Source organism: Lissotriton vulgaris, chromosome 4_1 (assembly GCF_964263255.1).
Source record: "Lissotriton vulgaris chromosome 4_1, aLisVul1.2, whole genome shotgun sequence".
Classification (NCBI taxonomy): Eukaryota; Metazoa; Chordata; class Amphibia; order Caudata; family Salamandridae; genus Lissotriton; species Lissotriton vulgaris.
The window spans coordinates 988,546,773-988,574,383 of NC_141691.1; the positions used below are offsets into that span (position 1 = coordinate 988,546,773).

The 27,611-nt window shown below is 49.3% G+C and overlaps 1 protein-coding gene across 2 annotated transcripts in view; it reads right to left on the bottom strand.

The window, feature by feature from the left end:
• Positions 1–27,611, bottom strand: part of OTULIN (OTU deubiquitinase with linear linkage specificity) — a 352,006-nt gene that overhangs the window by 158,984 nt on the left and 165,411 nt on the right. The window contains exon 1 of one of the 2 annotated variants that reach the window (XM_086965248.1): positions 12,349–12,546. The exons of the other annotated variant lie outside the window; for it this stretch is intronic. Coding sequence (XP_086821374.1) covers positions 12,349–12,425 — 77 coding nt within the window. The 5' untranslated portion in view covers positions 12,426–12,546. Of the gene's footprint in view, positions 1–12,348; positions 12,547–27,611 lie in introns of those variants that run through there. 2 annotated transcript variants of the gene reach the window in all.

Here is a 27,611-nt window from a genome sequence, read left to right on the forward strand (position 1 = left end):
GATCCTCCGCAACTATCCTGCCTGAAATCCTGATCCACGAGGGTGGATTTTTGTTGCTGATGGTCTACTGAGGCGAGAACCGTTTTCAGATCACGAATCGGTGTTTCCTACGCTGAGCTACGTCGAGTGGGACTCCGTGCCAGTGTAGTGCCATTGTCTCTCCGGACTCCGTCACTACGCACGACCGACCTGCGGAGTGCCTGCCTGTCGTCTTCACCGGTGGGGTGTTATTGCTCGCAGTGCGTTCCTGAGACGGCCTCTTACTGTCCGGCCCGGACAAGGTCACCGGCTCACTGGGCTCGGGCTTGCCTGGCATAGCCCTTTGTTCTCGTCGGACCTAACATGGCGGGCAGAGGGGACCCCGACAAGACCTCGGGCAAAGGCGTCCGCGGCAAAGCACAGTCGCAGCAGAACAGGATTGAGCGCTATACTCAGCCGAAGACGCCACCTGTTACCGGACCCTCTGCCAAGACCCTCCCGCCCTCGGGCTCGCCGGACGGCTCGGAGCCTACCCTGAGCGACATCATGGGAGCCATCACTAGTTTCCGGGCGGACATGCAGCAACAGCATGAAGTCCTTACACATAAAGTGGACACTATGGCCGTCGACCTGACTCTCATTAGAGCCGATTTGGGCAAGACTAACGATCGAGTCAAGAATCTGGACATTAAGACATCCAGCCTGACGGTCGACGTCTCGGACCTACAAACAGAGGTCCGGAACTTGCAGAGGACCGCGGAACAATTCTCAAGGCAGCTGGAGGACTTTGAGAGCCGTGCCAGGCGGCAGAACGTCCGCATTGTCGGTGTCCCGGAGGGTTCAGAGGAGGCGGCGACGGACCTCCTCGTTGAAGACCTGATCAAGACCCATCTGGCACCGCCTGGCCTCCGCAACTTTTTCTCGGTGGAGCGAGCTCACCGAGTACCGGGTGGCCCGCCGAAGTCGGGCGTGGCGCCTAGACCCATCGTGGCTCGGTTGCTCAATTTCCGAGACAGAGACGCGGTCCTGCAGGCTTCCAGACGGCATGGACCGCTTAAGTTTCAGAACGCCGACATCCATTTCTATCCGGACTTTACCAGGACGGTACAGCGGCAGCGCCAGAGCTACGCCGGGGTGAAGCGGAGACTACGTGACTTGGGATACAAATATTCCATGATGTTCCCTGCCAAGCTCCGGATCGATTACGAGGGCCGTGCCCTCTTCTTTGACTTTGCTGAAAATGTGAGTGACTGGCTGGACACTTTATCGCCGCGCCGAGACGCTCAGGATGAACATGAAGGAGGTGCTGCTGGTGGCCCGGACCTATGAGACTTGGCTCTATAGTGGGTGATCCATCGCTTGTTATTTCTGCCTCATATGACTATCGGATATGGTTTTATTTTACCCTGTTGACTTTCCTGTCTGTACATGGAGGGTGGCGGGGGGTGTTCGCGGAGATTCCTTACTCCTCTGGGTCTCTTCTTGTAGAGTAGTTATGGGGCGACAGGCACACTGCTGGTTGGGGGGGCTTTTCAGTCATATGCAGGGGTGCAGGGTGGGGGGTGCAACTATGCAAGTTTATTTGTTCGTCTGTTCCTTTTCTTCCTTTTTCTTGAGGCAATGGATTGTGTTTTTTAATGTATACTTGATGATTGAGTTGGCGGAGGTCGGGTGGGGCGGGTTGTTGGACGATGGGGGGTAGGAATTTAAAAGTGCTTAGCTGGAATGTTAATGGGTTGGGTGACCGAGTTAAGAGAGGGGTGGTAATCCAATTGATAAAGAGACATATGCCCGATGTTGTGCTTCTGCAAGAGACGCATTTGGTAGGGAACTCCTGCAAGGCCCTAAACCGTAAAGGCTACAAAATGGTTGCCCACTCTGGGTTCTCCTCGGGTTCCCGGGGGGCGGGCATCCTTGTGCGTGCGTCCCTTCCCCTTGAAATCGACGTCACAGTGCTTGATGACAGGGGACGCTACGCCGCTGTGGCGGGAAGATGGGAGGGGCGTTCCCTAGCGCTACTTTCGGTTTATGTCCCCCCAGGCCTCCAATCCAGCACCTTTCAAGATCTTGGTGGCGCCATCTTGTCCCTGCCTGCGGGCTTATTGATACTGGGGGGTGATCTCAACTCAGTCTGCTCTGGCACCCTTGATCGCCAACCGCCGAGGGACCTCCGGAGTTCCCAAATGTGGCTGCCGGCCTTCCTCGACTCCATGGGTTTGGTGGATAGCTGGCGACTGCGGCATCCCGCGCTCCGCCAATTTTCCTTCCTCTCTAGTGCCCATGGGAGTCTGTCCGTATAGATTATGTCCTTACCCTGGCGGCACATTCACCTGCCGTGTCTGAGGCCCGTTTTCTGGCACGGGGTGTTTCTGATCACTCCCCGTTGTGGGTCTCGTTCGACTTTGGCATCGTCCTGTCCAGCCGTCCGGTGGCGGTGAACCCTTGGTATTTTCGCAACCTCAAGACGCGCGCACTCCTAGCCAAGGCCATCGACTTGTATTTCCCCGAAAATGCTGGCTCGGTTGGCACGGCGGTCACACTGTGGGAGGCATTCAAGACTGTGTTGCAGGGTGAGGCCCTAGCTTTCATTGCGGAGGCTAAGCGAGTTCGTGATGCCGACCTTGCGCATATTGAGGAAGAGGTCCTGGACCTCGAGTCCCGTTTGGGGCCTGAGCCAGACCCCTCTCTTTTACACGACCTCTCCCTTAAACAGTCGGAGTACCATGAACTCGCTACGAATGCCGCCCTAGTTTTGGCCAAGGAACAGCAGGGCCGCATTTATGACGTTGGGGATAAGGCCGGTAAATTGCTGGCCTGGTTGGACAGGCGCGAGATGGCAAGCCGGGTGGTGCCGGAGATCCTGGGTGAGGACGGAGTGGCGGTCACGGACCCAAGTGCTATTGCCGAGTCCTTTGCAGACTACTTCCGGGGTGTCTATACTTCTGGTTCAGACCGCTCCGAGGCTGATTCAGCCGAGTTTCTCTCGACGATTGACCTCCCCTGTCTTTCTGACGAGGAACGTGCTGATATGGATCGAGATATAACCGCGGACGAGATTGCCTTGGCGATCCGCGCCCTGCGGTCGGGTAAAGCTACCGGCCCCAATGGCATACCGGTCGAGTTATACAAGATTCGGCCGGACGTGGTCTCTCCTCATCTGAGAGCTATGTTCCTGCGGGCTCGGGAGGAGGGTGTCCTCCCTCTGGATCAACGGCTGGCCACCATAGTGGTCATTCACAAGGAAGGCAAGCCGAGGGACGTTTGTAGATCCTACCGTCCTATCTCTCTCCTCAACGCGGAACCCAAGATCCTAGCTAAACTGCTTGCAAATCGGCTGATAGGAGTCATCAGCGACTTGGTACACCCGGACCAATCAGGTTTTATTCCCCGCCGCAACACTGCCCTCAACCTGCGACGGCTGCATGGTGTCATGGCCAGAGCTCATGCCCTGGAGGAACCGGCGGTACTTGCATCCCTAGATGCCACGATGGCCTTTGACTCCCTGGAGTGGAGTTACCTTTGGGCGGTGTTAGCAAAGCTTGGGTTTGGACCGGGCTTCCTGGGCTGGGTGCAACTTCTTTATGCGTGCCCATTGGCTGCCGTCACAGTTAACGGTCGCATGTCAGCTTCCTTTGCGCTTCATCGTGGCACTAGACGGGGCTGCCCCCTGTCGCCACTCCTGTTTGCGCTGGCCCTGGAACCACTTGCGGCCATGTTACGCTCGCACCCTGACCTGCATGGAATCACCTGGGCCCCGGGTTTTGAAGACAGGGTCTCCCTATATGCGGACGACATCCTGCTTTACCTTACCTCTCCCTGTAAATCGCTTATTGTGGCGTGCGACGTTCTCCGGCTGTTTGGGCGCTACTCGGGCCTGATCATCAACTGGGCCAAGTCCTCCCTTTACATTCTCAAAGGAGACACGCCACGCCTCCCTAGGGGCTGTAATATACAACTGGCCGGGCAAGGTTTCAAGTACCTGGGAATCTACATATCGGGTAGTCCTAAGGCGCGATATGACTACAACCTCCTCCCTCCTCTCCAACGACTACGGAGGGATGTGGACAGCTAGCGCAAGCTTCCGCTTTCACTCCTGGGCCGGGCGGCATTGTTCAAAATGATGTCCCTGCCCAGGTTTCTATATGCCTTGCAAAATACCCAGGACCTGGTTCCGGCTCGCTACTTCAGAGAGGTTGAGAGCCTGCAACGTGCCCTGCTCTGGGAAGGTCGTCCTCGTGTCGCCATCCAGAAGCTTACTTTACCATGGTACGACGGGGGCATCGCTCTACCGGACGTGCGGCGGTACTACTGGTCCTCTCAGCTTACTGCCATCAACCATGGCCTTTATGGCCCCGCGGACAGTCCGGGTTACGCTATGGACAGATGGCTTTTGCGTGGAGGCAACTACTACCGCGCCCTGTACTCCAGGTCCTTTGACCGGCGCCTCACGGGCCCGACCAGGGCAGCGGTTCACACGTGGCGGACGATTACTAAGATACAGGGCTGGCAGGGCAGACTGACGAGATTCACCCCTCTGTATGATTCAGATATCCTAGGCAAGCTCTGGCACACCAAGGGTTTTGATAAATGGGACCTTATAGGTATCTCAAGGGTGGAAGACATGGTTGCTAAAGGAGAAATCAAGACTTTCCCCCAACTACAGGCCGAATATCACTTGGGTGGTTCGGAATTTTTCCGTTACGCCCAACTGAAGCACGCGCTAAACGCCGCTAGGCCAGAGGAGGGCGAAATCCCTGAAAGCTCCCCCTTGGAGGACAGGATTCTGGACGGCCATATGCCTGATAGTGCCATTTCTTTGTCCTACAAGAAACTGATCAATGTTAGAGTTGACCTCCTCCAGCGCCTGCGAGAACAGTGGGTAGCTGACGGCCTGGAACTGGACGACGAGGACTGGCAGAGTGCGGTGTCTTCCCCTAAGGAGGTCGCCATTTCCTCGCGACTGCGCCTAGTGCAATTTAAGATCCTCCACCGGGTGTATGTCACCGGCCCCCGGCTTGTGCACATGGGCGCCTCGCCTGATGGATTTTGTCGTCGCGGCTGTGGAGCCCTTGCTACCTTCATGCATATCTTGTGGGAGTGCCCTGTCATTGCCCCTTACTGGGAGAGAGTGCACCGTGTAATGAGGGAAGTGACTGGAGTTGAGTTGGCAGCAGAGGCGCGGAGGTGCCTCCTCAACATTTGGGAGCCGAATGACTATAACACGGCGCAGACTCGTTGGGCTACACTAGGCAACATGATTGCTAAGCGAGATATAGCGCAGAAGTGGGGTTCTACCTCGGCCCCCCTGGTGGTGCAATGGAAGGCCAATATGGATTGGTGTATGCTACGGGAGAAGACGGTGTACGCTGCCAGGGGGAGGCCTCAGACGTGGAACAAGGTGTGGGGGGCGTGGAATGCTTACAGGGGTGATCTGTGCTTACCACCGGAGCCTATTCCCCGAGAGGAACACCTGTCACCGTAACCAATGACACCAGCTATTTTACACCTGCTGTAATTCTCCTGTTTTCCTTCCCCTCCCCCCTTCCTACATCCTACTTTCCGTTCTTTTCTAGAATCTTACCTGGCCTCCGATGCCTCCGACTGACTCATACGCATTTCCTTTTCCTCTATTGCCTTTCTGATGCGCCCCTTGGCGTTTCTTTCTTGGTTTTGGTTATTCTATAAAAATAAAAAACAACCTGCAATGTCCTGATGTGATTCGTTTTGCACTTTACTCCTCCTGACACTATGCTGCCTTGCCTCCGGGATGTTAGGCTGAATAGCTGTGTGCTTTGATGCAATAAAGGTTTTAAAAAATTTAAAAAAAAAAAAAAAAAAAGATATAGTGCATTCTCTACCACCCTGTCGTCAGAAAAATTGATTTGACTATTGGTTACAATCTGGGTTTTGGTTTTGTTCAATTTATACCCTGATATATCGCCAAACTTTTTCGCTTCTTCTTCCATTTGTTTTAGTGTTTCCTCTGGATCGGCAGTAACTATTGCGATGTCATCTGCAAAAGCCAAGGTCTTTGTTTCACCATTGGCTGTTTTCCTGGGTTGTATTAAGTGGTTTGATTCTAGCCTTGAAATAAATGGATCAATAAAGATGGCAAATAATAATGGGGAGCAGGGACAGCCCTGCCTCGTACCTCTAGTCACGTTGATGGCATCTAATAAATCCCCATTAACCATTACCACTGCCTCGGGAGTGGTATACATCGCCTGAACAGCTTTAATAAACTGGTTGCCAATCACACTTTTCGACATGGCTGTCCATAGATACTGCCAGGAGACCCTATCAAATGCTTTTTCGGCATCCAGCAATATCAAGGCCATAGGGTCTCCTGCCACTTCTGCCATGTCGAAAAGCGTGATCACCCTCTGAATATGATCTGTGGTTGATCTCCCTGGGACAAATCCGTGTTGTCTGATGGATACAATTTTATGGATTAAAGGTGACAATCTACCGGCTAATAATTTAGAGTATATTTTGGAATCGTTGTTGATTATTGTGATTGGTCGATATGCACCAAGTTCCGTAGGATCCTTATTTTTTTTTGGCAAAGACAATAATTTTCGCCCTGGCCCAGGGTGCCAGAGGGCGTCCACCTTGAAAGATATGAATCATTAAGTTAGTAAGAATATCTTTCAGTTTGTTACTAAATCTGGCATAAAATTCGGTAGGGATTCCATCAAGGCCTGTTGCTTTACCCGACGGAAGACTATTTATTGAGAGTAGAATTTCTATCCAATCCGGAGTAACCGAGAGAATATCTTGATCCGATTGAGATAAACGGGGGCCTGTAGTCAATTCTAGATATTCATCAATATTGACCTGGCTATTACCTATCTCAGTATAGAGATCCGAGTAATACCGCTTAAAAGCTTCTCTGATTTCTTTGGGGTCATGAGTTAAACCATGGACAGGATCTCTAATTGCTTTAATCATATTTTCTGAGTTCTGTTGTCTAATACGAATAGCTAATTGATGACCCACCCGCTCACTCAGTTCGTAGGTTTTTTCCCTGTTCACTACCGCTTTACTGATTGCTTTGGTGGTAAATATTTCAGATATTAAATTCCTTCCAATCGCTACCTCTCGTACCGCCCTTTCTACATTGACTCCACATTGCACCGCTCTAGCGAGGGCTTCTTCCCTTCTTATTAGGTCTTCCTGTAAGTTTAGCAGCTTTTGTTTTTCTTCTTTATTATTGTTGATGGAAAATCTAAGAGTTTCGCCCCTTATACCTGCTTTCAATGCGTCCCAGACCACATCCAAAGGGGCACTACCCATATTAAACTTTAAAAATTTTGAGATCCAATTATCCATATGTATACAGTATTTTTCGTTGTGCAATAATGCTCTTTCAAAGGTCACCCGAAACGGTGAAATATGTTGAGAATGAGAACGAAACGAGTTCAAATTTTCCGATGAAGACGAAATGAACATGTTTGTACTAAACATTGATGATGTATGTGTTTTAGATGTAGAAGGGAATGAAGAGGGGTCAGTCAAGAAAAATACAATGTGTGATATGCGTATTGGTGGCGTAAATGTGTCTATTGTAGCGGACTCAGGCGGAACATATCCCATCGTAAATTCCAGAGTGTGGAAAGAGAAGTTTCTCCCCAAACTGGGTGAACAAGTAGAGCCCCCAGACATTTCAATGAAGACATTCACCGGAAAGCCATCGATTTGGATGGCTTTAGGAGACTAAAATTCACATTCAAAGAGAGAGAAGCCTTATGCAAACTTTACATATCCAAGTCTGGTCCATCAGTACTGGGGTGGCTGGACCAAGGGAAGCTGGGCATTGTTCTAAACCCAAACAGCGAAGAGCCAGTTCTTGTTGTTGAGGGTGAAGAAAGAATTGGCAAGGAGGTAAAACGCAGATTCCCCAAGGTGTTCACTGAATCCATTGGTCATTTTTAATGTTTTGAACATAGGATTTGTGTTTAAAATGGTTCCATCCCTGTGATACATAAAGTTAGAAACATTCCATTCTCCATCCGAGAAGGAGTAAAAGGACATTTGGAGAAATTACTGCAAGATGACATAATAGAAAAAGTTGCACCAGCTGAATGGGTGGCCTCCATGGTGGCAGTAAAACGCCCCGATGGACGCTGGAGATTATGCAGTGACCTCTGCGATCTCAATGAGAGTGTCCTTGTAGACCAATATCCACTCCCACGTATTAATGAGATGCTGGCTTCTACTATGGATATTAAATTTTTCTCAACAATAGACCTGAAAGCAGCGTACCACCAGATCCTTTTGCACCCTGGAAGCAGAAACCTGACCACTTTTGTCTCCCCCTTCGGATGTTTGCGTTTTAAGAGGGTCCCATTTGGGCTAGCACCGGTTGCTGCCATGTTCCAAAGGCTGATGCAGAAGACATTCAAATGGGTGGTCGGCATTTTGATATTTCAAGATGGCATACTAGTCATGGGCAAAAGTAAAGATGAACACGACAGAAAATTGATGCAAGTGTTAGAAATCCTGGAGAAAAAAAATGCCTCAAAGCCGAATACAGCAAATGCAAATTTACATGCTCTGAAGGTACCTACTTGGGGCACTCAATCTCAGAGTCGAGAATCAAACCAAAAAAAGAACTCCTTGACGCCATTTCCAACGCACCTGTGCCCAAAAACAAGGACGACCTTCCCTCCTTCCTAGGCCTCATAGATTTTACTCCAAATTCATAGAGAGGTTTTCATCAGAACTGAGACAGTTATTGAGAAACAAAAACAAATTTGTATGGTCTGAAGTATGCCAGAAGGCATTCTGCATGCTAAAAAAAGACATATGCGCCGCACCACCCTTACAAGGATTTGATCCATCAATGAAAAGTATAGGGACAACTGACGCAAGCGGAAAGGGTTTAGGTGCTGTACTAACTCAAAAAGAATCGAAGGGCACAGAATGCACCATAGCATTTGCCTCACGTTCACTTACACAGACTGAAGAAAGGCATTCTGTCAATGAACGTGATGCCTTGGCATGTGTATGGGGATTGGAATACTTCCAACAGTTTGTGTGGGGCAGCAAAATAATATTGAGAAGTGACCACAAACCCCTCACTAAGGTTTTAACCACAAAGGGACTACATACAGCATCTCCGAGACTAGCAAGACTATCAGTAAGACTGTTTGATTATAATTACGAGGTACAATACGTACCTGGTGTTAAGAGTGTAGTTGTGGATTTCCTGAGCAGAATGCCAGTTTTAGCCCAGGAAACCAGTGGGGAATCGGATGAGAGATTCTGGGTTGCCAGTGTGCATGAAGAACTACATGGCATTTCACTAGAAAAATGGATGACTGAGCTTAGCACAGATCTGATGTTGAGTACTGTGTGTGACACGTTAACGAATGGATGGCCAGTAAAAAAAAAAAGGTAATGAAAGAATTTTTGCCCTACTGGCAAGTGAAGGATGAACTCACAAATTGAAGAGGGATTACTCTTAAGAAGTGGTAAGGCAAGACCTCCAACCACCCTAAGACGCACATACTAGAATTATGCCATGAGGGACATCTGGGCATCGGCAAGACCAAAAGCAGAATCAGGAATCTGTACTGGGGGCCAGGTGTGGATCTAGCAACCGAGAGTGTCGTAAGAGACTGCGTGCAGTGCAACATTTCTGACAAGTCTAAGATTACTTGCAGACCCCCACTCCACCCCTTACCTTCTCCCAACATGCCATGGGAAAGGATTGGTATGACATCATGGGACCCATTTCTGATCAGGGAGAACAGGTCTTTGCCATAGAGAATATTGAGCACTTCTCAAAGTGGCCAGAAGTGGGATTCGTGGACAAAACTGATACACAAAGTAAGCTGCAATTCCTTGATGAGGTGTTCATTAGAGAAGGGCTGCCCGAATGTGTGGTCAGTGACAATGGCCCCAAGTTACCTCAGAGATGTTTGGCAGCTACTTGAAGAGAAATAATATTGCACACAAGAGCACCTCCGTGTACCATCCTGCTGGAAATGGTGCCATAGAAAGGTTTAACCGGGTCATCAAGGGAATCTTGCAGCTTGCCACCACCAACAACCTAGCATGGAGAAACGAGACAGGCAAGACATTGTGGGCATATCGCATAACTCCATGTAATAGTACAGGGCACAGCCCGTTTGAACTAATGAGAGGAAAGATAAAGTCCAAGGATAAAGTTGGCTGGAAAACATCTGCCAAGAGGGCAGACTGGTCACCAGACACAGTCAAACAACGTTTGCAAAGGACACAGACAAATAATAAGAATCACTACGACAGAAAACATAGCTGCAAACCTGTACAAGTGTCTGTGGGTGATATGGTTCGTGTGAAATGTAGCAGACTCATAGCCATGGGGCAGAATAGATATTCTCAACCACTTAAGGTCGAGAAGGTGTTTTGTAACTCGGCCTTACTCAGCGATGGTAGAGTGTGGCGTTTCTCGAGATTAGCCCCTGGCAAGAACAGCAGAGCTTGCGGAGATGAAACTGGTAAACGCAGAACCGTAGGAGGTGGTAGAATGGATTTATGGGATAATGATGATGAAGAAAAATCTGAGGTGGCATTGGACACACAGGGTTCAGCCTCTTCTAGCCACAGAGGGTATTTTCATGACAGGGATGTTGTAGGTTCTGATCCTGAGGGCACCCTCCGTTCTGCCACAGCTGACTGCAGTGAGCATGCACCGGTCAGTAAGAGAGTAGAACCAACTACAACGAGATGTGGTTGCAGTGTCGTGCCACCTAGCAGACTCAAGGACTATATTTGTGACTAACTGTTTAACCATTCTACTTTGTCCCTCAAGGAGGAAGATGTGTTGTGATTGCATTTCACTGTTAAGTCCCTTCTCACCCCCGTCCCTCCGTCATCAGCTGAGCGTTCTGGAATGTTGACAGACGCCAACTGATGCCCTGCCACTCCAGACGCAGCTCCTGTCCTCTCCCCCTCACCTCATGCTGTGTTGGTATTTCACCTAAGAAATAAGTAGATACTGCAACCTGCTGTCTTTCATTCATTTTATTAATTCGTAGTGGCTTACAGCAAACAACTCAAAAGATATGGCTATTAATTAATGGTTGTAAACACATACTGTCATTCGGAATCACAAAACTACGCACTGTAAAAGTAATCACTATTATAGCGCGATATATCACTATATAGTGCTTGCAGCACTCTTCCTGGACTTTCAGACCTGGACCTCTGTGTTCCCCGCCATTTTCTTTTTTGACTCACTTCTTCTTCTACCTTTCTCCTCCGCCTTTTTAGCGATCTCTGACCTCCCCCTCTCTGTCCTAGTGACCTCTCTATTGTCTCTCCTGATGCCTACTTGTTACTATCTGCTTCCCTCTCTAGTTTGTCTCACTTTCCTGCCCTTCTCTGTCCCTCCCTTGGTGATGTGACTGTATATCCAGTCTTATCCCCTCCCTATGTATATAGAGATAACTCTAATCACTAGTATATGCAGTAGATGTGACTTTTAGAGTATATCCATGTGTATCCCCCTCCCTATGTATATAGAGATAACTCTAATCACTAGTATATGCAGCAGATGTGACTTTTAGAGTATATCCATGTGTATCCCCTCCCTATGTATATAGAGATAACTCTAATCACTAGTATATGCAGGAGACCGTTGTGCTCTCTTCCATTGCTATGTGACTCTTAGAGTATATCCAGGTGTATCCCTTCCCTATGTATATAGAGATAACTCTAATCACTAGTATATGCAGTAGACCGTTGTGCTCTCTTCCATTCCTATGTGACTCTTAGAGTATATCCAGTCTTACCCCCTCCCTATGTATATAGAGAGAACTCTAATCACTAGTTTATGCAGGAGTCCGCTCTGCTCTCTACCATTCCTATGTGACTCTTAGAGTATATCCATGTGTATCCCCTCCCTAAGTAGATAGAGATTTCACTAGTATATGCCTAGAGTATATCCATTTGTATCTCCTCCTTGTGTGACTTTATCTCTTGTACATTTGCAATTTTTTTCTGTTTGTACCTTTTTATAATGCATGTAATATGTAATCCTAAGTCCGTATGTTTTCAACTGGTTCTTATGTAAGTCAAAAATTTGCAAATTCTTTTTGTACCGTCAGTCCTTATGTTTGAAACTGGGTCCTATGTAAAGCGCTCGGACACCTTCGGGTAAAGTTCGCGCTATATAAAATTGCATAAATAAAATAAATAAATAAATATGTAGCACCCAGCAACACCACTCACTACACCCGGAACATTTACAACAAACGTTATCGGCTTCCGATGCCACATACATTCAGATGAGTACATTGAAACTTGCAAGGATAAGCGTGTGCAGGGCATGGGCCTGCGACTGCAGTGCAGAGCGAGGTCTCCATCTGGGCGGCTTACCTAGAGTTGCTGTTTCGCACTCCTCTGCCCCCTCCCCGCTTCCCCTTCCGTCGATTTCTCTGCTCCCTGGGCGACATCCGCCGTCGAATATATTGCTGCCTGCCACCTACTCAAAGGCAGCCACCGATACCCATGGAAAGCACAATGCACACGTTTATGCGAAGCTTCGGTAAGGGCGAGCTTCCATTTTGAAACAAGACAATAATGATGATTGGAACGACTCTTAGCACGCCTATTAGTCTTTAGAATGGGAAAAGGGAACTTTAAAGGTTACTAACTTTTTAATTAATGAGTGACTCTGTAGAAGAGATATTTATTTTTGTAAAAAAACTTTTTAAAAAAAAATGTAAAGAGAGAGAGCCTTCACATGATACCACAATAATTTCAATAATTGACGAATAAACTCGAAAAGGGCGTTGTCTTGGGCTGATACTTGTGTTTGAACCCTTGGTAGATAGTGAAACGTCAATTTTAAGATAGCGGCATTTACGTACCAGACTTCATTGTACGTTTTCACTAAGGCTCCGGTTACATTCCAGCTCCGTTTCTGCGTCTGTCAGAAACGTGATGAAGGCAACAGAAAAAGGACACACTGGCCCTCGCTATATGCACGCTTGGCGGCCATGTTTAACTGGTAATTATAGTTGTCACATAAAACCAAATGTTCGCTACAGAGAAGGAAACGGGTACTTGCAAGCAGTATGTGTAGATAACAACAAACCTACAAACTAGAAGCTGGAATGTCTATTTCATAGCGGTCTCTATGAAGAATTGCCCATAGCTTGGGAATGCTCTAAACTGGTGGTACTTAACCTCATGGCTTTATGTGGGATGAAAAAACGGGGGGAGGGGGGGCCGTCGGCTTCTCTCAAAGGGGAGTGGCCAATGTAATTAAGGACGTGGCTTAAAAACACGTAAACTAAAAAATCTGAATTTAGCATAGTGTGCCACCCGACTTGTGTTTTGCTGTTTCTGTCATTGCATCCAGGTATATGATACAAGTAACATCAAACCTACAAGAAGTCAGGACTATTGGCTTTGTCAAGGGTTGTTAGTTGCATAAGATAAATAAGCAGCAACTATGACTTGTATATAATATCGAAAAAGAATCCACTTAACCCCTTCCATGCTGGTGACGAACCCCAGCCGTCACGCTCTGCGGCGCTCGTGTGCTGATGACGGCTGGGGTTCGTCACGGCCCCGCCCTGTTCTTTTGTTTACCTCACAGCGGCGGAAACGGCCCAGCATGGAAGGGGTTAAAGCCCTCGTGACACCACGACAATCTTGCTGCTCCTGAGTTTCAGAGAAGGGAAATACTGAGAGAAAATGACTCTCTTTATATAAAGAAACAGAGCAAGTCTCTGAGAAAAGTTTATGGGCCATACAGGAAGTCGAGGATAAACAAAATGGAACTAATTATAAGGAAAGACCGGAGTCCAAGGTAGTCTCAAAGGGGGAAATTGAGCTGGCCGACTTAATCAACAAAAAAGAATTAAAGTCGATTATATCAAAATTGAAGTCAGAAGGAGCTGCAGGCCCGAATGGGCTGCCAAATGCTATTTTTAAACAGGATCCAGATATGTGGCTAGAGACTTTAACTCGTTTATTTAACCACATATACAAACAAGCAGACGTTCCCACATCTTAGAAAGGAAATATTATTCACCCGATATTCAAGCATGGAGATCATCGCAATCCAACAAATTATAGACTGATATCTTTAATTGATGTGGAGGCTAAGCTCTACGCCTCCTGCTTACTACTTGAGCTACAGGCCTGGATAGGAGTACGCGGTAGCCAAGGGAACCCGGCTGTATGCCTGCTTTATTGACATCAAGTCTGCTTTTGACAGGGTGAACAGAGAGCGCTTGTGGGATAAATTAAAATGCTGGGGCCTGCCAAATCAACTCTTGCAAGCGATAATAGCCTTATACCGGAACACCTGGGCAAGAGTGAAACTGGGCAATGGGGGCAGTACAACCATGAGCATTCCTACGCATCATGGTTTAAAACAAGGATGTGTACTAGCCCCCACCCTGTTTAACCTTTTTCTCTCTGACCTCTCAAGTGCGTTGGAATCGGCTGAAAATCACCCTCCATTATTGGCTAACAATCCAATATATTTTTTGCAATATGCAGATGATATAGTTCTGTTGAGTAAAACACCTATCGGCCTACAAAGAGCCATTAATAAATTGTCATCTTACTTGGATCGGGAACGGCTGGAATTAAATAAAGACAAAACAAAAGTGGTACGCCTAGTAGATCCGCAAAAACTTAAGTACAAATGGACGGCGAAGGGGGACATAGTGGAAGAACAAAATTCATACAAATATCTGGGAATAATAATATCAAAAGTTGGAAATCATAAGGAGCACAAAGCAGCAATTCAAGCAAAAGCCCAATCTTTGATCTTTGCCTACCGATCCTTAAAAGGAAATATGGACTGCCCAAACCACAAGCACCTATTAAAAGTCATGACAGCTCAAATTTTGCCCAGCTTATCCTATGGCCTAGTTACTTGGTGTGGTAAGGAGGCCGATTTTCTGAACGACCTACAGATTAAAATCTATAAAGCGGTTTTCAATCTCCCAAAATCCGCCTCAGTTTCTCAAGTCAGGCTGGAATTTGGACTGCAAAATCAGTATTTCCGGAGCATGAGTGGCTTCGTAAAAATCTGTAACAAACTTCGATCTGCAGACCCAGATACATTGGACTGGCTGAGCTGGGAAGAAATCAAACAACGGGCGGAGACTGATTCTGGAAATACATGGGGGAAGTACCTGAAACTGTGCGTAGAAAAGCTGAACCTGGAACTAGCCTGGAAAGTCGGGACAGACAAATCAACCCTAAGCAGACTAGCCAACGGGGCAGCAAAAAAGAAATCCTTTTTGGAAGATAAATATTCTCTCGCAAATCGTCGTCATGGCTGGACCATTATTAACTCTTTCACAATACTAAAACCTCAGGCATATCTTACATCCCACTTCAATGACCATTTAAAAAAAAGCTTTCACAAACTATAGGATGGGCATGCATGTCTCAAAAGACTTATTATTATAAAGTATTAGTAGTGACATATTTATGACGCCAACTAAGGTTGGGTTTTTGTCCGGCATGAAGCATAATATCTTCTTTAGCGATGCTTCAATATAAAGTCACCAGGATTGAGTCGTATAAGGATGTTTATTGTGAAATTTGTAAAGCTTTTGTTTATTTGAAATATACAACTTTTCATCTCAGGTTTAGAGATTTCCATTATGATTAAAATTCAGATCTGTACAATCTACACAAATAGGACCTAGGAAGAAAGTTGATTTTTTTCTATATTGAACATTGAGCTCATTTGAAAGGTTGCACATGCTTGCTTAGTCGGGTAAATCTGACCCTTTTTTCTTGGTTATTCAAAGGCTCTTGTTTCTCTGCAAATTCTTATGTGGATTTGTCCCATACCTTTTAGGCATCACAGCATCATTATTTAAGGAACCTCTTGAGACGCGTGTGCCAAAAAGAGAAAATATCTATCCAGTTAGATGACTATCCGTGTTCAAAAGAAATCGGTATGTGAGAACCCTTTCCTTAGCATGTGCATGACGAGAAACAATTTAGTGGCATCCCCTTCAGCACACCTATTTGTTCTTTGGACTTTCTCCCTCCACTGATTTCACCTTTTAACCTTCTCCATTTCTCTCTCTTCTAATTTTTCATCTTATTATTGTCCCCTCCGCATTTTTGACTCCAAGCAATATTGATTAAACTGTTTATCTCATTAAAAGTCTTTATGATGATGAATTTATTATCTTGATTTGCTCTCCCACTTTGTTTGTAAATTAGTTTATATAAAGAGTGATGAAATTGTGTGCATAGGTTACAATGAGCTTGACCAGAATGGTTGATTGTAATAACATAACCTACATGTCATTATTGTAACAAAGCCTGGCTATTTCGATGACTAAGTCATTTTTAAACCTAGATTTTAATTGTATGTTTATATGTTTGTTTTTATGGCAGCCCTGAAGAAGTCCCTAGAGGACGAAACGCGTCGGCTGCGAAAACCCATGTTTTGATTGTACACCATTTTGGAATAAAGAAAATCACAACTAAGATAAATCCACGTCTGTGATTATTAGTATTGTAGTTTAAAAAATTGTGTGGTGCACCTTTGCGTTTATGTATTGACTACTTGAGTTCTTTGATGAACTAACACTGTGACAGTGGGTGTTAATCAGTGTGCACACACTTCGCCCATACAAACCACTGGGGGCGATTTAAAATTGGGAGTGACTTGGTTTAGGTGCTATAAATTAGGAAGGTTCCACTGGCTTTCTTTTTCTTTGATATTCTTTATGTTGGGGGTCTGCTTCCTTGTTAAGTACCCAATCCTCTGTCCTTTCTTCCACCAGAAAGCCTTCTGTCACAGCAGGAGCAACTCCAAAGCCAAGGGAGTGACTAGAAGTTGACACTTGGATGTCAGCCACAGTGATATTTGTACCAAAAGGTTATCCCAGGGCCTCAGCATTACTCTTATTCTCTTATCAGTCCCATCCCTTCCTGACCCCATCATTTTGACCTCTTTCTGAATCAAAGAGCACACTTTGAAGTGTATTAGGAGAGCCCTCTCTCCTGTGAATCTCACTCAGCTTTCAGAAATGCAGCAATAAACAAATCTGTCTGGGTTGGAATCTTCTAACTACTCTTCTCATGTTTCACCATGCATCCCTGGGTCTCCCAATATGGAACCTGGAGCCAGCCATGTACTTTACCATTCATAGGCACGCAGCCATCCAGCACATGTATACAGCATACACACACTGCACTACATCCTTCATGTATTGTACCACTCAAAGGCACGCAAACACCCTGCAATTTAATATAACATATACCCACTGTACAGCACTACACCCTTCATGTATTGAACCACACACAGGCAGAAATACACTCAGCAAATGCATATAACATACACTCACTGCACAGTACTGCATCCTTCATGTATTGTAAAACTCACAGGCACACAGATAACCTGCACATGCATATACCATACACTCGTGGCCACGAGACGGATGGGGGAAGATGGCTGAGGGCTGAGCTCGACGCCGACCCTGGTTGTTATCCTGATACAGGACGCTATGTGAAGCCCCGAGCACTTGAGGAGAAGGCAACAGTAGTCTGGAGGCTCCCGCTGTGTTGCTGGAAAGTTTGGGCGTGCTGAGACCGGGGAATTGCTGGATGGCGGAGTGACGGAGTGGTGCTCCTGGTGGTGGCGCTGCAGGACGGCAACGAGAACCCTGGATGGTGTTGTGGAGGGGACCGGTAGTTGCCTGTTGGACTAGCACCGACCTTGTGCGGAGGACGGGGGGCCCTGAGATCTGTGAGGCACCCTACACAGCAGGACGAAGAAGGCGGCAGGGATAAGGCAAAGACCCCAAGATGGTGGTATGGAGGATGTGGCCACTGGACTAGAGAGGCCAAGGGGCGACCTGGAGATTATCGGGCGGAGCAGCGGGGGATGTTGAGACCCGACCGCAGCTGCATGACAGAGAGGTCGCAGGGTAGAAGCGATGGGCGACGGCTGGAGGACGCTCGTGCCCGGCACCGACCCCGCTCCTCTGCTGAGGTCGCTGTGTCGCTGCTTCGTGTGGAGTCTGGTGCGGGATCGGACTTTTGCCCCCCGCTTTGCCCCTGGACCTGTCACGGGATCCAGCAGTCTCCGGGGCTAGAAAGGGCACAAATCGGAGCCTCGAAGCAGCCGGAGCCGCTACTTGTTACAGGTAATGTGGCAGAAGCCGCCATTTGACACTGCGACGCAGCAGAAGCTGCCGAGAGCGTACCCAGGTGGCAGGAGCCGCCACAAGTGCCTGCAGAGCGGTTGAAACTGCGTAAAGCGCCACAAAGTGGCAGGAGCCGCCGTCTGACTCCATGACACGGCAGGAGCTGCGGAAAACACACCGCTTAAAGCACTTCAGAGCGGCAGGTGCTGCTAACTGCGTCCGCAACGCAGCGGAAGCCGCAAAAAGTCATTCAAAGTGGCAGGAGCCGCTATCTCACTCCGCAACGTGGCAGAAGTTGCGGACAAGCATATCCTAGAGACAGGAGGCAGGAGGTGACGCTGCACGGCGGGGGCCGGCGGCGTCACCTCCAATGTGAGACAGACCGGCACTGCAGAGGCAACTGGGAAGCACTGAGCACCCGCTCTCCTAGAGTAACAGTGAAATGGATGGTCTCCTGCTGCTGGGGAGCCCCATATTGGAATGTAGGCGAGCTGGAAAAGGCGACCAGTAGATGGACGGATAATGATGAGCATGAGTGCCGGAGGGGTTCCCTTGGGACACTGTCAGCTGGGGTGAAGGAGGCTGGAGATGCAGCGGTAGACTTGACTACCAGTGGTTGCACTGGGTGGCGGTGTCCCAGGCGTGAAGCTAAGAGTGGGTGCTGGAGGAGGCCATGCTGTGGACTGCTGGTGGAGGATGAAGTGAGCAACTGAGGGCCCACACGGGGCGCTGGAGAAGTGGTTGGGATTGTTGAGCTGACTTTGGAAGTGGTGTCATTGATTGTTCCACTCCGAAGCGGCGGTGGTGGAGGCACTTGAAGGCGGATACCGGACTGGATTGGGTCCCCTTGGTGGAGCAGTGCCTTAGTTGCCCAGATAGAGTGAGGTCTACCAAGAGAGCTGGTATAGCGGAGTAGCGGCGACTGGCCGGGTCAGGAGGGCTGCCCAGACGAGGCAAGCAGGCCTGAGGGAGGGAGAAAAGGGACACGACAGGGACGGCCTGACTGCCTGAAGCGTGGAAGTCCAGCAGGAGGCTGCTGAGGGGAGGTGGTTCCTAGGGGAGACCCCGACGGATGAACCGATCTTGCGGCCTGAGCAAACATGAGGAAGCCTAGATGGAAGCAAACAGGGGCACCAGCAGAGCAGAAAGAAGACACAACTACCACGAAGGCGTGTGAGGGGTCGCTGCAACGCTCGGAGGGGATGCTCCAGCAGCAGGTTGATCAAATACTAAAAGCCATCACGGAAACCAGGGAGGCTCTACAACTGGACATTGCCCACGTGGCGCAGGGTCTAGGATTGCTCCGAGCGGACCATGCCAAACTGTCCGACAGGGTGAAACAAACGGAGGTGGCAATAGAAGTCCTGGAGCCGGCTCAAAAGTCGATGGAAGCACAGATGACCGATTTTCAAAACAGGCTTCGGACCCTGAAGCGGAGAACGTAGGATACTGAAGGGAGGAATCGAAGAAACAACATCCGGGTGGTGGGACTGCCTGAAGGTGCGGAAGGGTCCAACATGGTGGACTATTTGGAGAAGTGGCTATCATCCTTCTTTACTCTGGAGAGAGCCCATAGAGTGCCGGCCAAGCCGCTGGCCCCTCGGAGACCACCTCGACCAATGGTGGCTAGACTGCTTCATTAGAAGAACAGATATCTTCTGCTGAACAAGGCCACGTCCGGGAGCCCGTACACAGTGGGCAACAGTAAGGTGACATTGTTCCCGGATTATAGACTTGAGGTTCAGCGCCACAGGCTATCATTTTTGGCCGTCAAGAGGGCGCTCCAGGACGAGGGCATTCAATACGCCCTGATGTTCCCGGCACGTCTGAAGATAACTGTGGACGACAAGATGTCTTTCCATAATAGTCCTGAGGAAGCCTGGGACTGGCTAGAGATGTATAAAGGGGGCATTGGAGAGGCAGAATGAGGCACAAATACAGTTACAGAAGGACCCCGACCACGCAGGCCGTGGCGCAATCGGCGACGCCAACTAGTGGCCCAGAAGCCAACGGAGACACAGACAGAGAAGGAGCGAGCGGCTGCATTGCAGGCCGTCACAGCTATCTCCCGAGAGGAGGGGGTAGCGTCTCCGGCGGGGACGGAATCGGAAGGGGGGTCTCTGGAAGAGGACAATGAACAGTCGGATGCGGGAAGTCTGAAATTACCTCATGTGATAGCTGGGACGGCGGATGAGATCGTAGATGGGTGATGTAGAACTGGCTGGACATGGGATGTGAAATAAGCGAGGGCTTGGCTGTGGTGTGGGGGCTCGCTATGACCTGGTTGACTGGGGACTGGTTGTTGAGGATTGGGGGCAAGCGGAAGCAGCTGCAACCATGTGGAGGAGGTCCCGCTGCTATATAGTCTCGGAGGGAGCTAATCGGACATCAAGGGGGTCAAGCGCGGGGTGGTGGTTTACTAGGAGGCCGACTCTCTGAAGCTTAGGACTTACTCCCCGAAAGTTTGTTTGGGTGTAGCTCCCTAGGGGCTTTTGTGGGAGCATTTTGTGTATTAGTTTGGATGGGTTCTAATGTTGAAGCACCTGTTCTGGGGAGAGGGAGTTGGGGAGGGTTTGGGAAGCAGTTGGGGGGAGTTAGAGTCACCAGTGTGCTCCTAAGTGGGGGATGTGTGCGAGGGAGGGAGTGCCTGACAAATGGGGACATTACATGATTTGAAATGTATTACCTGGAATGTACGGGGGCTTCTTACAATGTAGCGGCGCCGCAAGGTGCATGCTTACCGGGTGCGGCGGGGGGGCACATAGCGCTCCTTCAGGAAACGCATATCAACCGATCTGAGGGGCTAGCCCTGAAAAGGAGATGGAGGGGTCTATTATTTTACACAACTTACTCAGCTTTTGCTAGGGGTGTATTGGTGTGGGTCAGAGTGGGAGTCCCTTTCCAGCCAATGCAACAATTGGTGGACCCGGGGGGAAGATTCGTAGTGGTGCTGTGGCGGCTAAATGGAGTGGATGTAATGCTGGGTAGCGTATATGTCCCCAATGTGGACCAACCGTCTTTTTTTGAAAGCTTATCGGGAGTCTAGCACCATATTTAGCTAATGCAACGATAATGGGCGGAGATTTCAACTCAATAGCAGATGTGGAGAGAAACAGATCCCACCCCCGCTTTCTGGTGCTCCAGTACATAGAATATCCAAGGCGAGAAGCGCCTGGCAAACTAATTGGGGGCTGGTTGACACATGGTGCACGCAGCATTTGGAGGAGCGGAATTATTCTTACTATTCTAGCCTACATGACCTGCATGTGAGATTAGATGCAGTATTGTGTACCCCCGATGTCCATTTTAAGGTTATAGGCAGCGAATACTTGGCCAGAACGATATCGGACCACAACCCGTTGCTAGTGCGGATGTGATGGTACCGAGAGAGGGCGGTTATCCCGACCTGGTGGCTCCGACCGAGCTCAGTGGAAGACCTGTTTTTTTGTGAAGAGCTAGGGACGGGTATTGACCAATACTTTGAGGAGAATGCAGGGACGGCAACATCAGCAGCACTCGAATGGGATGCGTTTAAGGTTGTGGTCAGGGGTATTTGTATTAGCAAAATGACAGGGGTAAGGAAACATTCTTTTTTTTTTCAGAACAAATTTTATTGTTGTATTAGGGAAGATTGCAAAAACAATCCACGGTACCCCTAACACCGGAGGAACCGTGAGCATTAGATCAAAATACAGAGATAAGCAATCAATTTAGAAATCAACACTAATCAGTTTTGTCGAATAACCCCCATTCCCCCCAACCCCATAAGAACTACCCCCCACCCGGGTCCCCCCCTAACTCCGTTCACAATGTCAGTCCACATCTGATAAGCAGTCTGTATGGAAAAAAAGGGCAATACACTCCTACCCACGCCCTGGTTCATCAAGCAGTTGTTCACTGATAGCATCCTGTTGCGCCGGCGGCTCCAGCCACAGCCCCCTATAGTCCGCCCACCTCTTCCTAATTTTGAAGTGCTTTTTAGGGCAGCCTCGGGCCTCGAACACTGGACGTTCTAGACCCATATAGTAGTCCAAGCCCTGTTTCCAGGACTCTATCGGGGAGCTCGAGGGCTTTTCCTGGCACGGGGCACATCCCTTTTAGCCACTACTAGGCCCAGGAGTAATAAGTGTCTTTTATAGATGTTGCCTCCCACCTGCTCCAGAACATGTAAGAGACCCAGCTGTGATGTACGGGGGAGTGTCCAACCCAGCACCTCATCTAAACAATCCCAAACTCGCTTCCAGTATCTTTCCAATGCCCCGCAGGACCATAGCGTGTGTACAAACGTGCCCACCTCTCGGCCACATCTCAGACTGTCAGGGGAGGCAACCAGACCAGCCCTATGCAATCGCTCTCTTGTGTAATAGGCCCTGTGCAGGTATTTAAACTGGATGAATCGCAGTCGCACTGCGATGGCCGTCTCCCTCGGGGCCGCCAGAGCCTCTCTCCAGCTCTCCTCATCTAATTCTCCTACGTCTCTCTCTCAAGTAGACCGCAAGTTATCCAGGGAGGAGGAGCAGTGGGTAACGAGTGATTGATAGATGTGGGATATTTTCCTATCTTCTAGTTCCCCCATAAACAGCTTGGCTTCCAGAGGGCTGAACTCTGGCAGGGACTCTAGTCCCTCCAATGCCGGGGAGATAGCGTGTCTAAACTGTAGGTATTGAAAAAATTGGGTGGTCGGCATGTCATATTCGTCCCTCAGAGCCTGGAACGATTTAAGGGTCGTTCCTTTCATAACATGACCCAGAGCCGAGATCCCTATTGCGTCCCAGCCGCAGAACCACTGCAAGGCTGCCAGAGCCGGTAAACGGCCATTGTGCCACAGCGGAGTCTCCTGCGTCAGTGTATTCCACCATCCCATGCGGCCTAGCGCTCGACCCCCCACCTGGAACACCACCTGCGTAACCATCGGAAGTCTCTTCCTCTTTGCTGCTGAGTACAGCAGCTCATGAAGGGTATTGGGGTCCATCAAATACCGTTCCAGGGCATAGGCCGGGTCGCTGCGGTCACCATACCACCATTCGTTTAACACCAACAGATGGGAAGCTTGGTACTAAGATAAAATATCTGACGATGCCAGGCCGCCACAATACGTGGTCAGGAAGCAGGTGCGAAGCGCCACGCGGACAGCGCCCCCAGCCCAGAGAAAGCGGTCCAGCGCCGAGTTGACCTGGCGAAACCACTACGGCGAGATAGGGTAAGGGTGGTTTTGTAACTGATAGAGCAGAGGAGGGAGGGCCACCATCTTAAATATGGCTGAGCGGCCATAGAGATTGAGGGGCATGCGGGACCATGTCTTCATGTCAGATCGAACCTTGTCCCACACGGAACGATGTTACTTTCCCACGAGACTCCCGGTATATCCGATAGGAATACTCCGAGGTATTTAAGCCCCCCACCGCCTCCTGTAGGGCCGACGCCCAATCACCCAGCGCCGCACCACCTCCCAGGGTCCATAAAGAAGATTTCTGTACATTAAGACGAAGCCCCGAGACCTCACTGAATATCCTCATAATTTCAAGAACTCTTGGGCCCGACCTATTAAGGTCGGTGAGAAAGAACAGCACGTTATCTGCATATAGAGCGATCCTATCAGATGGCCCAGAGTCCCACTCAAATCCTTTCATCTGCGTGTCTATGCGTACCCACGCCGCTAGAGGTTCCATGGCCAGAGCAAATAAATATGGCGAGAGAGGGCAGCCCTGGCGGGTACCCCGCCCAATAGGGAAGGCCTCCGAGACCGCACCCGCCTCCCGAACCGATGCCGTCAAGTCAGTATACAGCAGCCGAATGTAGGAAAGAAAGTGGGGTCCAAGATTTAGCCGTGACAGGAGCGCCTGCAGATAGACCCAGCTCAGGGAATCAAATGCTCGATCTATATCCGCTAGTAAAAGTGCCGCTTGGGTTCCGGTAGCTTTCATCATTTCCAAAGCAGCCTGGGCTCGCCTAATATTATGCCTGGTTGCTCTGTGTGGCATAAAGCCAGCCTGGTCGGGGTGGACCATGGTGGTAACTAATGGGAGGAGACGGTTGGCGAGGGCCTTGGCAAGTATCTTTGCCTCGGTATTCAATAACGAGATAGGGCAATAAGATTCGTGGCGGTCTCCCCGGTTTGCAGAAGACCACTATCTCAGCGTGTCTTCAGTCCCTTGGCAGGCGGCCAGACTCCCTAGCAGCATCCAACGCCCTCTTATAGTGTGCCCCTAACTGAATATGATATTTCCGGAAGAACTCACATGGGAACCCATTGGGCCCGGGGGCCTTCCCTGCGTTCAATTCTCCAAGGGCCGTCCCCAGCTCTTCCGCAGACAGAGGGAGCTCAAGGCTATCACGCTCATCATCGGAGACCCCCCGCGGTGGGAGATCCGCCAGAAACCTTCTCTGCCGGAAGGAATTCCCTAGGGGAGTATTGTGCTGCATAATAGCATGCAAAGCTGTCAGCAATCGTCCTAGAGTCCGAAAGGGAGTCACCGGCTCCGACCCGTAGCGCCGGCAGTGTCGGCGCCTGGAGTGTGCCCTGGCATAGTCTATATAACATTGTGCCCGACTTATCCCCGCACTGGTAGATTCTGCTCTGTGTCGCTAGCCACACCTGGCGTGATTCCTCAAGTTGCAGGGATGCAGCATCTCACTACCCCTGCAGCAACCGTCTAACATCCTCCACCTCTCCGGTTTCGGTACAGGTGCTCTAGAGGGTACGCACACGGTCCGCAGCCCTCTCCAGCTCCGCTCCGCGCGACCTACGGGCCCCCGCACACCAGGCTATATCTACCCCTCGGAGTGTGGGTTTCAAGGCTTCCCAGAGGGTCACGTCATCCACTCCCGACCCCTCATTATCAGACCAATAGTGGGCTATCGCTTCTCGCATGTGGGAATGATAATCGTCCTGCTGAAGGTGCCAGGTGGAGAGGCGCCATCGAAACGGCTGCCGTCTCCTGTCTAAGCGGATGTCAATGACTATGGGAGAGTGATCAGAAAGCCCATGCGTCGATTCCACTCTTCCTATCTTGGTGCAAGGAACAAACAGGTAGTCCAATCGTGAGAAGGAGCCATGGACCGCCGAGACATAGGTGTATTCCCTACTACGAGTATGTTGATAGCGCCAGGCATCCGTCCAACCCAAGCTCCGCACCATATAATGCAACCTCGTAGGGGTAGCCAATGGTTGCCCACCACTCGGTCTATATCGGTCCATCGCACCATCCATAACATCATTCCAGTCCCCTCCAACCGTCGCCAGGGCATCCGGGATTTCAGACCAGACAGCGAACATTTTCTCTACTAGGGACCACTGCAGTGGGGGGGGGGGAGCATACACACTGCCAAAGACAACCGTCTCACCATCAATCGTTCCCTTGACAAACACATATCTACCCTGGGCATCAACCCACTGCGTAGTGTGAACATAGGACACCCTCCGGTGAATCATCACTGCAACACTCCGGGACCCTCTGACAAAACCTGCGTGGTACACTTGTTGATAACCATAGCGCTGGAAGCTAAGGGTCTTGGTACCCAGGAGGTGGGTTTCTTGCAATAATAGGACATCTGCCTTCTCCCTCTTCCCCTGCCTCAGCACAGCACCTCTCTTAATTTTATCAAGCATGCCCCGAACATTCCAGCTCACTATCCGCAGCGCCGCCCTGGGGAGCTCGGAAGCAGGGCCTCTAGCCGCCATCAATTGAGTAAGTGTACAATCGCCTGGGCGTATGGGAGTGAATCTGCCTATACCTCATCAGTCAAACCAGGTGGACCATCGTGTAACAATGAACTATCCCTGAGCACCCCAAACTCCAGCTTTCCCCCATTGCCCCACCCCAAACCTGGGCCCAACTCAACTTCCCGAACCCCAACCACCCCCCCCTATACCTCAGCAACATTGAAGTATCTGTTGCGGCGTGGGTGAGCCCCAACCCCCAACCTGAGGTGAGTGGCCACCCGCTCCAATGGATCCCCATAGGCCAACCCCACAACCCCCAACTAGCCCCTTAGAGGGGCAATTAATGTTTATTAATTAATTAATTAATATTTATTAGTATTTATTAATATTAATATTAATATTTATTAATATTTATTAATTAATGCCGGTGGTGATGGTACATGAGAGAGGAGGGGGGATCGGTGAAAAGTCTACGTCCGCTCAAGAGGCGATGGAGATAGGAGCGGTTAGAGCAGCCCTGTCCTTCAGTGAGAAAGAACACCGCAGGAAGAACGGACTTTGTTTATATAATATTATGTTAATATTTATTAATTAATCCCCATAGGCCAACCCCACAACCCCCAACTAGCCCCTTAGAGGGGCAATTAATGTTTATTAATTAATTAATTAATATTTATTAATATTTATTAATATTAATATTTATTAATATTTATTAATTAATGCCGGTGGTGATGGTACATGAGAGAGGAGGGGGGGATCGGTGAAAAGTCTACGTCCGCTCAAGAGGCGATGGAGATAGGAGCGGTTAGAGCAGCCCTGTCCTTCAGTGAGAAAGAACACCGCAGGAAGAACGGACTATGTTTATATTGCGGAAAGAAGGGGCACTACCTACGGGAGTGTCCAGTGAAACCGAAACCCGGAAGGTTCAGGACAGGACAGACCGCCGCGAGCACCGTGGAGGAGAATTCGGGAAACTCCAAAGCTTGAGTGTGAAAGGAGGGGAACCCTCAAGCCGAATCATTATCCCTTCAATTACGGCCTGTTGCGAACAAGACAAGAATCATGTTTTCCTATCTATGCTACTGGTGATGGACACTGGAGAACAAGGCGTAAAGGCTATGGTGGATTCCGGCGCCACTGGGTATTTTATGGATTATGCAGAGGCAGAAAGGCTGGGTATTCCGCTCATTGAAAAGAAACACCCGGAACCGGTATATGCGGTGGATGGTAGCGAACTGATTGCAGGACCCATACGATACCACACTCCGGAATATCGATGCATTAGCAATGATTTGCATCAAGAGAACATTTCATTTAATATCATCCAAGCACCACAGTATGGTATCATTTTGGGTCTTCCTTGGCTTCAAAAACATGAACCATCCATACATTGGACGTCGAAGACGATCAATTTCGTCTCTGAGTATTGCAAAGAACAGTGTATGGTCTCCACTACAAGTCCTTCCCAGACCTTGGCAAGGGTTTTCAACATCGCCACCGCGGCTGAGAAAGAGGTACAACTCCCGTCGTGTTATGCTGAATACGCAAAGGTGTTCAGTGAGGAACAGGCGGAGGCACTTCCCCCCCACAGAACTTTTGATTGTCGCATTGACCTTGTTCCTGGAGCGGTAATCCCGAACGGCAGGCTTTACGCGCTTACTGTTCCGGAAAATGAATATTTGAGGAAGTACCTGGACAAGTATTTGGCTTTAGGGTATATACGCCCCTCTAGGTCGCCGGCATCGTCGCCTTTGTTCTTCATCCCAAAAGCCAACGGGGACAAGAGGTGTTGCATCGATTATCGCGCATTGAACACCATCACGGTAGAAAAC